Source organism: Ovis aries, chromosome 23 (genome assembly GCF_016772045.2).
Source record: "Ovis aries strain OAR_USU_Benz2616 breed Rambouillet chromosome 23, ARS-UI_Ramb_v3.0, whole genome shotgun sequence".
Taxonomy (NCBI): Eukaryota; Metazoa; Chordata; class Mammalia; order Artiodactyla; family Bovidae; genus Ovis; species Ovis aries.
The window spans coordinates 42,629,586-42,642,343 of NC_056076.1; the positions used below are offsets into that span (position 1 = coordinate 42,629,586).

General features: G+C 49.7%; 1 protein-coding gene across 2 annotated transcripts in view; it reads left to right on the forward strand.

The window, feature by feature from the left end:
- The first annotated feature begins 11,717 nt into the window (after nucleotides 1-11,717).
- The window catches only part of APCDD1 (APC down-regulated 1), a 32,656-nt gene continuing 31,615 nt past the window's right edge, over nucleotides 11,718-12,758 (forward strand). For both annotated transcript variants that reach the window (XM_042239275.2, XM_012103585.5), the window contains exon 1: nucleotides 11,718-12,062. Coding sequence is in view for 1 of the 2 variants with exons in the window: in XM_012103585.5 (XP_011958975.2) it covers nucleotides 12,005-12,062 (58 nt within the window). In the remaining variant the exon portion in view is untranslated. The remainder of the gene's footprint in view (nucleotides 12,063-12,758) is intronic.

Below are 12,758 nucleotides of genomic sequence, written 5' to 3' on the forward strand. Positions count from 1 at the left end.
AAGAGGATAAACTGAATAGACTCTTGAACACTATTAATGGCATTAAATGATATCTTTTTGCAACACGCTGGACTATGCTTCTTTGAACATCTAACATAAGAATAAAGTAAGCAAAATGCCACTGTTTTCTTTCCATCCCCCGCAGGCATGGGGTGGACATGCGCCCTCTGAATGGCTTTCCCAACCGTGTTTGTGTCCATCTTCCTGTCTCCGATCTCAGGTTTGGGAAGAGGCATCACCATGAGTTGGGATGTAAAACCCACAGGTGCCAATTATACTTGAGACAGACTTTCCTCTCTGTGTCTTGGGCCTGGGGACAGGAGGGTGCCTGGCCTTGCTAGACCACTCTGGGCTTCAGCAGGAGTACCGGGGGCATGAGGGGCTTCTTCAACCCTCCACAGCCACCAAGGTGGAGGCCCCAGGATGCTGGAGCCATGGGGCTAGGACCACATGCTCTGGGCTGACCTCCCAGTGACCAGACACCCAGCTCCTCTCGGAAGGAAGCCCCCAGGGCTGAGGGTTTCCAGCCAGTTCTTCCGGGGCCTCTGCCCCCCACACTTGGGGGTGTTTTCCCTGTTCAGACTTATGTGGGTTTCTATTCCCAATGCATGTTCCTTCATCTAACCCTCAGCAAGGTGGAGGCCACCCCAGGTAGACTGGCCAGAATATTCAGAGCCCAGCCACCCGCAGTCCTCAAACACTCCTGCTCCCTGGGCCCCACCAAGAGACACTCAGTTTGTTCCTGAGTGTCTGATCCACAGCACCTAGCCAGTTCAGCCCAGCCAGGGGCCACCTGATGAAGCACGTCCTTTGTCACCTGCTTGAGGCTGGGCAATGCCACCATGGAGTTGGGACACAGAGGATCAGGACACAGGAAGCTTACTCAGTGCAGACATGAAATCCAACCCTGCCTCCCTGCCCTGGGCTTGTTCAGCACGTGGTTTGGTTTGGTTTCACAGAACCATGTTGTCCAAGCTACTGATACCATCCACCCTTCATGAATTTCATAGGACAAGCTGGTTCTCCCTGATATGGTTTCAATATTTTCCTTCTTTGTATAAATGTGTCAAAATGCTCCCAGGAGATTGTCAACCGGCTGGCAGTGTTCACTTGGCCCAGTTCTGGTTTGTTTTTTCTCCAGTTTATTCATTTTACCATGGGTATCCTGGGAATGTGGGAAGCAGGCACCCCCCACACCCCTGCAAACACACACACACAGACCCACACACACAGGGCGTGGTTGTTTAGCAGCTGCCTGAAAGATGGCTCCATTGTGTAGTAAGAATAATGTTATTTAATACAGCTATTTTTCTTTGTGTGTGTAATTTTAGGCTGGTTTCTAGCCATTTGGTATATTTTATGAGCTGTAAGTAAAACTACACCCCTCAAAAAGCAAAGGAGCTAAACGATTTCATTTTTCCTTTGTAACAACTTCTGTCTCCACTTGAAATGAAATTAACGGAATAACTTGAAGACCATGCATCTTCATATTATGAGAAGTTGTTCTTTGTGCTCAGTTGCTTCAGTCATGTCCGACTCTATGACCCCCATGGACTGTAGCCCGCCAGTCTCCTCTGTCCATGGGGATCCTCTGGGCAAGAATACTGGAGTGGGTTGCCATTTCCTCCTCTAGATCTTCCCAACCCAAGGATAGAACCCAGGTTTCCTGTATTGGCAGATAGATTCTTTATCGTCTGAGTCAAAAGAGTAAACTTCTCAGCAATGAAAGAAGGGATCTTAAGGCATCAATTAGGCTCTGCCCTACTGGTTTGTTTATTTGAGCCAGGTACACTGCTTTTCATAATGAGCTCTAAATAAGTCTGTGATAGCTGACATTTATGTTCAAGTCCCAGGTGTAAAAATAGCCTCTGTTTTCCTTAGGTAGTACGGAACTAGAACAATTTTCTTGAGTCCTGGGACAGCCATACCCTCATGCAGTGTAGTTGACTTGCCAGGTCCATCATGACACAAAGTATCATTGCTGGGTGACATCAGCATTTTCCCATGTCATGAAGCATCCTTGGACAACACAAAGGCCGTGTGTCAGTGTGTTCAGTAACCGAATCACAGTCCAGTTCTTGAAATGCATCAACTGCCCACCTATCATGGGAGGACTTGTGGGTGAAGCCACTGACTAACAGAGAAGAGGGACCAGGAGTCCCAGGTCCCTGGCTTGCTGATGATGGAGAAACTGCCACCAGAAAATGGTGATCCGGGGCAAAGCGTAGAATGAAAAGCAGACAGAGCTTTTGGTGACTGTCCTGTCTATCAAGTCTCTTCCCCAGGGGTGGCAACAGGCCAGGGGGAGCCATGGGTGGGAGGGGGGGCCCAAAATGTAGGGAGGAGAGGAGAAGCCACCAACCCACAGACCTAGAGATCTGAGCCACATCTTCCCTGATCTTCCTTTCACGTGGGAACGGGGAGGGTTTTGCAACCTGATTCACAGTTCGGATAATTCAGGTGCTGAGTTTATGTTACATAAGGTGGAAAACAGAACAGAACTAGATAACACTGATGAGTCAGAACAGAACCTGAATACAACGCTCCCAGTGGTATTACCAAATTCTCCACCCCCAGCTAAACATCATAAATAAAACCACCAGAGCCACCACATAAATCAAAGAGAAATCTGGCTTTGCAGAGTTCAAAATAAACACAGTGAAGCCAAGTCCTGCTGCCCCCTCACCCCCACCCCCACAAGAAGCTGGGGCCCCATCCACACAAGCGCAGAGGCTCCCAGGTGCCCAGGCTTGGGTGGCTGCTCCAGACCGTGCTGGGGGAGCTATGCTTCCACCGTGCCCTGGAAATCCTGCGTCTCTCACTCACCTCTGGGCTTCCGTATAGTAGAACATCTTGTATCCATGCATCGACTGGGGGTCCATAAAGAGTTACTAACTTGGGCACTGGGCTAAAGCTGATGAGAAAGCTAGACAAAATCTGAGAAAACAAACTAGAGATGCATATAGCTTTCTGAGGTGTATAGGGTTAACTTATTTTCAGCTGAATTCTTGTGCTTTTTGAATGATTGTGTGTGTTTAGAAAAGGTTCCCCCCTGGTGTCTTTGTAAGGAGAGAGGCAGCAAAGGCATCGAAATCTGTATACGAAAATAAAGAGGTGCTAGGTTAGGACGTGATGTGATCTGAGATGAATGAAATACACAACGTCTATGTGCAGAGAGGCACCACCTCAGAGTGCCATGTATCAGCCAGAGATATTAGCACAGAAACAATAAACCTCTCCAATGTCAGGCTTACGTGTCCAAGTCAGGGCCACCCTGGCAGTCCTCCGGCCCACACAAAACCTCACAAGATCAAGAGGGACCACGCATCTAAAAGCCTTTTGAGGATTATAGCATGTTACACAAGTGTTGAGATTAAGCATGACCGTGGACTTGGCACTGTTCAACTTGGTGGCCCAGAGCACTGTTTTGTTTCGGCTCACCTGCTCTGGAGACCTGAACTTCAGGTTGCTGGAAGGTGGTGTGTGCGGCCAAGCCTGCACAGCTCGTCACTCTGACACGTACACCCGAAGCCATGACAACAAAGACATGCACTCTACAGCTGGAAATTCACAGCCACAGGGCAGCACGGCAGTGGCTATCTGGTCAAACCGCCAGTTTCACTGATTGGAGTGATCTGTTCTAAAAACTAGGCTGTTTGGATATTTTACACATAAAACGAACAAAGCTAGTGGAGGTGATGGAATTCCAGTTGAGCTGTTTCAAATCTTCAAAGGCGATGCTGTGAAAGTGCTGTATTCAATATGCCAACCAATCTGGAAAACTCAGCAGTGGCCACAGGACTGGAAAAGGTCAATTTTCCTTCCAATCCCAAAGAAAGGCAATGCCAAAGAATGCACTTGTTCACATGCTACTGCACAATTGCACTTGTCTCATGCTAGCAGAGTAATGCTCAAAATTCTGCAAGCCAGGCTTCAAGAGTACCTGAACTGTGAACTTCCAGATGTTCAAGCTGGATTTAGAAAAGGCAGAGGAACCAGAGATCAAATTGCCAACATCTGCTGGATCATTAAAAAAGCAAGAGAGTTCCAGAAAAACATCTACTTTTGCTTTATTGACTACAGCAAAGCCTTTGACTGTGGATCACAACAAACTGTGGATAATTCTGAAAGAGATGGGAATACCAGACCACCTGACCTGCCTCCTGAGAAATTTGTATGCAGGTCAAGAAGCAACAGTTAGAACTGGACATGGAACAACAGACTGGTTCCAAATCGGAAAAGGAGTACGTCAAGGCTGTATATTGTCACCCTGCTTATTTAACTTATATGCAGAGTACATCATGTGAAATGCCAGGCTGGATGAAGCACAAGCTGGAATCAAGATTGCCAGGAGAAATATCAATAACCTCAGATACGCAGATGATACCAACCTTATGGCAGAAAGCAAAGAAGAACTAAAGAGTCTCTTGATGAAAATGAAAGAGGAGAGTGAAAAAGCTGGCTTAAAGCTCAACATTCAGAAAACTAAGATCATCGTGTCTGGTCCCATCACTTCATGGTAAACAGATGGGGAAACAATGGAAACAGTGACAGACTTTATTTTCTTGGGGGCTCCAAAACCACTGCAGATGGTGACTACAGCCATGAAATTAAAAGACGTTTGCTCCTTGGAAGAAAAGCTATGACCAACCTAGACAGCATATTAAAAAGCATAGATATTACTTTACCAACAAAGGTCCATCTAGTCAAAGCTATGGTTTTCCCAGTAGTCATGTATGGATGTGAGAGTTGGACTATAAAGAAAGCTGAGCACCGAAGAATTGATGCTTTTGAACTGTGGTGTTGGAGAAGACTCTTGAGAGTCCCTTGGACTGCAAGGAGATCCAACCAATCCATCCTAAAGGAAATCAGTCCTGAATATTTATTGGAAAGACTGATGCTGAAGCTGAAACTCCAACACTTTGGCCACCTGATAGGAAGAACCGACTCATTGGAAAAGACCCTGATGCTGGGAAAGGTTGAAGGAAGCAAGAGAAGGGGACAACAGAGGATGAGCTGGTTGGATGGCATCACCAACGGGATGGACATGAGTTTAAGTAGGCTCTGGAAGTTGGTGAAGGACAGGGAAGCCCGGCATGCTGAAGTCCATGGGGTCACAAAGAGTCAGACATGACTGAGGGACTGAACTGATGCATAAAACAGTGAGCTGGAGACCCAAGTACCCAGATATTAACTGCAATAAATGTCCAGATAACCTGTCTAGCAGCCCCTTTGAGTTTGAATATCTCGGAACAACAATGGAAATCAATTTTCTACTTCTGAGAGATAAACAACATTTATTTATTTATAGTACAGCCTTAGAGCACTGTTGACCCAGATGGTAAAGAATCTGCCTGCAATACAGGAGACCCGGGTTCCATTCCTGGGTAGGGAAGATCCCCTGGAGAAGGGAATGGCTACCCACACCAGTATTCTTGCCTGGAGACTCCCACGGACAGAGGAGCCTGGAGGGCTACAGTCCATGGGTCGTAAAGAATTGGACATAACTGAGCAACTAACACTTTAGAGCTGAAAACAGGACCTTGCTGGGAGTTAGAAAACCTACTGCTTCTACCCTCCAAAAGTTGTCTGATTCTAGGCAAACTGTTGAATCTCTCTGGCCTTCATTTTCCCCTCTGTAAAAAGAGATTAGTAATAGCTGAAGTATTTAAATCAAAGATAAACAATATTAAATGTGATGTTACGATGATGTAACCAGATGGGAGAAGGCCATCCAGATGTCCGGTTGAAGTGAAACATAATTTGGTTTCATATAATCAAAACGTACCCAGTGAAATAAAGAAGTTACTGTACAAGTTTAGTATATCCTTAATTATAATAGCAGTCATCTTATAGTTTATTCTTTTAACACAGTGTTTCTCAAGTTGCCCCTGAGAACTGCTTTGGAGAAGGCAATGACAACCTACTCTAGTACTCTTGCCTGGAAAACCCCATTGACGGAGGAGCCTGGTAGGCTGCAGTCCATGGGGTTGCTAAGAGTCAGACACGACTGAGCGACTTCATTTTCACTTTTCACTTTCATGCATTGGAGAAGGCAATGGCAACTCACTCCTGTGTTCTTGGCTGGAGAATCCCAGGGATGGGGGAGCCTGGTGGGCTGCCGTCTCTGGGGTCACACAGAGTTGGATACGACTGAAGTGACCTAGCAGCAGCAGCAGGGAACCGCTTTAGACAATTCTTCTTAATTTCTCCCCCATTAAGTTGTAGGTAACGTGGGTACACATTTCACACTTTGGAGGGCCACAAATTATTGCAGTAGCTGCATCTTTTTCACACCCTCCCTCACCAAATGCAATCTGGGATGGGGGGTTGCCGTGCGGTTGCACCAGGTGGTCCAGCGGCAGGGCTCAGTGTCAGCAGGTTATTTTTAGGGCATGCTTACAGAGTGCTGGACCATGTGCAGGCCCATAACCTTATTCCTCCCATCTCACAGCTGTGTTAAACAGCTTGCCTGAGGCCCCAGAGCCGAGGGATCTGAGCCTCGTGACTCTGGCCCCCTAAACGGAGCGCCATCCCGCCTCTCATTTGTCAAGCGTGTCTGAGTGTTGCTACGAGTGCACTAACAACCTAGGGCACGCTGAGGTTGACTGCCAGAGCTTCTGTGTTCTCCTCCTGCTTCTGTCGCCTTGTCCTGCGGTGGCCAAGGGTCGTGTCAGCCTCATAAAGACTCTTTCTTGATGCTCTGATCTTATCCAGCCTCATCAACCAGCACAACAAACGCCCATTATGGAAAGTCTTACGAAGGAGCCAGGGGAGGAGATGTAACATAATACCCAATTTTCTTCCTTTCCTCAAAGAGCCAGATGATCGAGTGGAGCAGATAAAGCAATTCGCGGCCAGCCAGCCCTACAGGAAAGCATGTTATAAGAGGATGTGAAAGTACAGACAGAAATGCTACTCAAGTCCTGTATTGCCTCCTGCCCCTGGAGGATCTCTATTTTCTTTCAGTGGGTAGGGCTTTAGTTTGTCAGCAGCTCCCCAAACAAATTTGTGACACAGGGTGAAGAGACTGTTAGACTGAATCAGCCTTATCCACATCTGCCCCTGTTTTCAGATGCACGCATGCCTCGCTTCAGTCATTTTGGACTCCTTGCGGCTCTATGGACTCTAGCCCACCAGGCTCCTCTGTCCATGGGATTCTTCAGGCAAGAACGCTGGAGTTGCTTGCCATTTCCTCCTCCAGGGGAGCTTCCTGACTCAGGGATCTTAACTGCATCCTCTTATGTCTCCTGCATTGGCAGGCGGGTTCTTTATGGCTAGCACCACCACTTGGCAACTGATTAACACATGCTAACGGATGGGTGGGTGCGTGGATGAAGGAACGGTTGCTAAGCTCACAAACATTTGAATGCTTTTTCTGATAACTATGAATGTAAAATGGAAAGTAAACTTTAATTTCTCAAGCTCGGAAGACTGCTGTTCAGAGATGCATCTAAATGGCATGTTATTTTCAAAATAGAGTTTACTCTAATTAACATGACTTAAAGATATAACCCAGAAGGCCATTCCTTTCTAAGGACTCTTCGGAATAATTTTATTAGCTCTGCCTCTGAGGAAGATGTGTAGGATTTTTCAATTTTATTGGCTTTACCAGTGAAGCTCTGCTGTGGGTGAAATACTGGAAACACTGGCTCAGATGATCAAAGGGGTAGGGAGGTGACCCGGCTCCGTTTCTGTCCTCTGGGCTCTTATGTACAGAGGAATCACTGTGGTGTCATGGGCTTGGCATTGATATCTAATAGCAAATTATGAGGGAAGTCTATTCCTGGAGACCTTGCCCATCCTCTGAGGATGTGGGATGATGCTTTCAACCACATTCACGGTCAAACAGGTTCTGGAATTGCTGCTTTAATTTCTCTGACTTTTCTTTTTGTTAAAAAAATTTTTTTTTCTTATTTGGCTGCAGCAGATCTCAGTTGGGACACGTGGGGTCTTATTGTAGTGCAGGCTCTCTAGTTGTGATGCACAGGCTTAGCTACCCTCTGGCCTGTGGGATCTTAGCTCCAATGGAACACTGGAGAAGTCCCCCTCTGATCCTTCTTAAAACTGTCATTTTCTTCAAGAACTGAAAGGCCTGGGATCTCTGAAATTCCAAATGATTTGCAGGATCGCATGCCTTTAGATCAATTTCGCAGACATTAGGAAACCAAATTGCGGCCAAAGCTTTAAAGGATTTTGGTCCTTCCGTTTCCCAATATAACACAAGTGACACTGAGCTGCTCTGTGCTCCCTGAGATATGAGACACCTTCTGTGAAAATCCAGCCAAGGTGACCATCCAAGCTCTGTGCCCAGCACAGTCCATTCCTGAAAAGCTGCTCATGATCCAGGGTTACTGGGGGAGAGCAAAGGACTGGTTTTCAAAGACTGAGCCAGCTACAGAGGCTCCGAGGATCTTCAATGCTCGTGGGAAAAGACCTCTTGGTAAACATGTGAGCGGCCTTGTGAGTGGGTGACTGAACAGTCCTGGACTCCAAGTGTGCCTCTGAATTGGAGCAGCCGCTTTGTGTTTCTTCTTCCCCATCAACTTGACAAAAGTTATTTATGAGTAGCTCCAAATAGTCTAACATGCTTGCTTATTGACGCTGCTAAGGGCATCTTGTCTAGCTGTGCTTGCCTGGAACTCTACCAACACACCCCAGGACCTGCTCAAGACTTGGTCCTTACAAATGTCCCAGGGAAGTTCCTTGTGCTGGTTTCAGGGGGCCAGCTTCTGAGGTGCAGCCTATAGTCACCTTATTACCTGCCTGGAAATGCCTCCCTTCCAATTCTGCAACTCTAATCATCTATCCAAAGAATTGATGCTTTTGAACTGTGGTGTTGGAGAAGACTCTTGAGAGTCCCTTGGACTGCAAGGAGATCCAACCAGTCCATTCTAAAGATCCAACCAGCCCTGGGTGTTCTTTGGAAGGAATGATGCTAAAGCTAAAACTCCAGTACTTTGGCCACCTCATGTGAAGAGTTGACTCATTGGAAAAGACTCTGATGCTGGGAGGGATTGAGGGCAGGAGGAGAAGGGGACGACAGAGGAGGAGAAGGGGACGACAGAGGATGAGATGGCTGGATGGCATCACCAACTCGATGGACGTGAGTCTGAGTGAACTCCGGGAGTTGGTGATGGACAGGGAGGCCTGGTGTGCTGCAATTCATGGGGTCACAAAGATTCAGACACGACTGAGTGACTGAGCTGAACTGAATCATCTATCCACATGTAATCACTCTAAGACAAACTTAAACCATTTGTTTGTTTGTTTGTTTATCACTGTTCTCTTCGAGAAGTGAGTACGCTAATATCAACTGCAAAAAATATTATAGAAAATGAGCCCTATACGGAGAACACTCTATCTTTCTAGACCAGCGCAAGGTGGTGAGGGAATTTCTGGGAGCAGCAACTCTGGCTGGATGTTGAGGGTAGAGCATTTTAAGCGATGACATCACATGTGGAAAATAAACTGGCAAAACAGATTTGACTGGTGACATCATTCTGGCTCTGTTTCTACCACACTAGTAAGACCAGTTGGAAAGACAAAAATGGTCTCAATTTGATGGTTATGATGGCTGACCTGTTGGTTTTCTTCTCCTTTTAAATGACAGGATCAAATAATCATTTAAGAAAATTATCACCTAATTGTTTTGCTAACATGCGATGAATGACCTTCACATTTCAATGACCAGTTGCTTGTACATAAACACACCATCCTAACACTCTCTCATGTCATTCGCTTGCTTCAAATATCTCCTGATAGACTAAAAGGCATCCAATGACAAAAGGCATAGAGAAGCTAGACACCTCCCAGTGTGTGTTGTTGGTGACAAGGCTAAGTCCTGTTTAAGCAGTCAAATATGCTGTTTATATCATTCCCAACTGGCCAACATTCACGAAGAAATCAAGTTCCTGCTTTAAACCCGGTTGACCCATGGGCAGCATTCAAATCCCACAGGTCATAATTGACTGCCCAAACCTAGAAACAGACACAAGCAAGGGATGAAGAGTTGGTCCAGAGAGAGATGCTGCAATGCAAGCTCAACTCAGCTATGTTCCAGCTCCGTGGTTTTATGACACAACTGTCCCTTCTTTCACACATGAGAGTCTTTCATCCTCTCGATTTACAAACATAGTCACATAACCCTCACCACGTCCTCGTGAGGTAGGCAGGTGGTGCATATTATGATCCCTCAAACTAAAGATGAAAGGTGATAGTGATGGTGATAAAAATTAAAGTACATCAAACAGTATCAGCACCATCACATCAAAAGACCTGTGGCTTTCTCAGAAAAAAAAAAAAAAAAAGAAAGAAACCGTCACACATGCCCTCATCTCTTTTACCAAGTTTTACGAAGATGCTAAAGTCCAACTAGTGCTGAGAGTCTATAACACAAACAGTTGAATTATTGATGCTACTTTGTTCAAAGGGGCAGAAAACTCATGGAAATCACTCCTTCTGTTTTAAGTGTTTTATTTATGAAAAACACCACCAGAGTCCAGAATGTCCTCCCGATTCCATGTGGTCCCTGCTTTTCCTCAGCCAGTGTGAGGTGACATTCAGTCTCCTTTACTGACAAACCTCCTCCTGAGCACCCAGAAGCCTTGGAGGAGCTCAGAAGAGAGAACTCCAGGCCCACCAGAATGAGCCCCCAAGTCAGCAAGCAAGGCAGCCGCCTTGACCAAAAGCAGCTCCTGTCTGTCCCTGCCTTTGTATATTCAAAGCCCAGGAAAAAACTGAACAAACTCCCAAGACCCACAGACCTTAAACAGAACCAAGCTTTGGGCTGGGAGGCAGGAGAGATAGGGGGAGACCGACAGGGAGTGTGCCCCTGAAATTTTCCCCAGTCCCCACAGGTCCTCCTCTCCTGGAAGGAGACTGGAAGAGGGGTCTGCATCCCTCGCAGCGCTTGCCCGTGAACCCCCCAGGGGGAGGCTCTCAGCATCCTCACCGGGGTGGGAGGAGCCTTTTCTCCCTTGTGCCACCTCTCCTCTCCTCTCCCTCAGTCGCACAAACACCTCAAGCTTGGAATGCGGACCTCTCTTGGAACCCACTGGAGACCCCGGCCTTGCAGCGCCCCACTCTTTGTCCCCGACTTGCACAAGTGGGGAACCCTTCCCGGTGAAAGGAGGGAAGACACCAGTCCAGAGCTGCCCGGAGTGGGGCGGGCAGGGACGGGGAGGAACATGTGTTCCCCCTTTCGGGAGGGGGTCCCGGGCCTAGAGCTGTGAAACCCTTGCAGGAGAACCTGTCCTAGAGTGGGAGTCGAGGAGGAGGGAAGGGGGACAGGCCTGGGGGAGGAGAGGGGATGAGGTTTGAGAGGAGGAGCGCGGCAGGGCCGCGGGATAAGAGGAGGGAGACGATGAGGGGAGATCCGAAGGGACAGGGGAGGGGAAGGGAGCGAAGGGGCGGCGATGGGGCGGAGCAGGGCCTGCGGAGCCCAGCGCCCTTCTAGTCCCCAAGGGATCGGGAGGCTCCCCGGCCCCCAGGCCCCGCCCATCGCCCCGCCCATCGCCCCGCCCCATTCAGCCCCCGTTCTCGCTCCGCCCTCCAGGCCCCGCCCCATCCAGCCCCTTCCAATCGCCCCTCCCCGTTCAGGCCCCGCCCCAGCTCCGTCCCGCCCCTGGCCCTTTCCAGGCCCGCCCCGGCCCCGCCCCGTTCCCGCCCCGCCCCCGCCAGGCCCCGCCTTGCCTCTTCCCGCGGCGGCGCCCTGGAAATATGAAGAGGCATAGCGGCGGCGGCCAGTGCAGCTCGGAGCGGCGGCGGCGGCGGCCGGGCGGGCGCGGGGCGGCCGGGCGCACAGGGCCGGTCGCGGGGCGGGAGGCCGGGAGCGGAGGGGCCAGGCCGGGCATGAGGCGCGCGGCGGCCGCCTGAAACGTGCCTGGCCCTGTCCCCGCGCCGCCGGGCCGCGCCGCCCGGGCTGCGGGCGGGTCCCGGGGAGCTGGGTCCCCGGACGGCGGGCGGTGCGGCGCGCGCGGGCGGTCCCGGAGGAGGCCCGGAGATGTCCTGTGTGCGCCGCCTCCTGCTCACATCCCTGTTCCCGGCCCTCCTGCTTCACGGTGAGTCTGGGGTGGGGGTGGGGGGACGGCAGCCGAGCGTGTCCCCGCGGGGACTCCCTAGAATCGAGATGACCCCACGGCCAGGCACAGCCCCATCCTGGGCGCCCTGGAAGAGGCTCGCGTTCCCGGCCGTCGGCCGCGCTCTCTGGGAGGGCGCGCTCTCGGACTTTCCGTCCAGGTCCCACGACACTTGCTACCACTTCGCGGGGCTTCGGACTACAGGCCGTCAAGGACCCGCTGGCTGTGCGCCCTTCACAGAGTGTCAGAGCGCAGGGGGCTCGCGCTGAGCTCCAGGCTTTGGGGGGACCGTACAGAGGACTGTGATCAATTCAGGGGAAAAGCAGCTTGGGTGTTCTTGCGCGCCCCTCGGAGAACGAGTGTCTTAAGGGGCTGAGGAGGGGTCTGTCCCAGGTGGACCGGTAGGTTCTCTGGAGGCACTTTCAGGGAGTGGGGTCCTCGCAGCAACAGAGGGGCAGTAATTAAAACTAGTCCCTTAAGTTCTCCGGAACCTGAGCTTGCTTCTCTCCTGCTCTCCTGGGTTTTGTTTCTGCTTCGTGTGTCACATGTTCTCAGCGGACCCAGTAAACCCCCAGCTAGAGAGCAGCAGGCTTTACAAGTGCTCCAGAAATTGCACTAAAGAAAGTAAGACAGCATTGCTCCTGGCTGGGAAGGCGGACTTGTGGGGCTGGGTGGTGG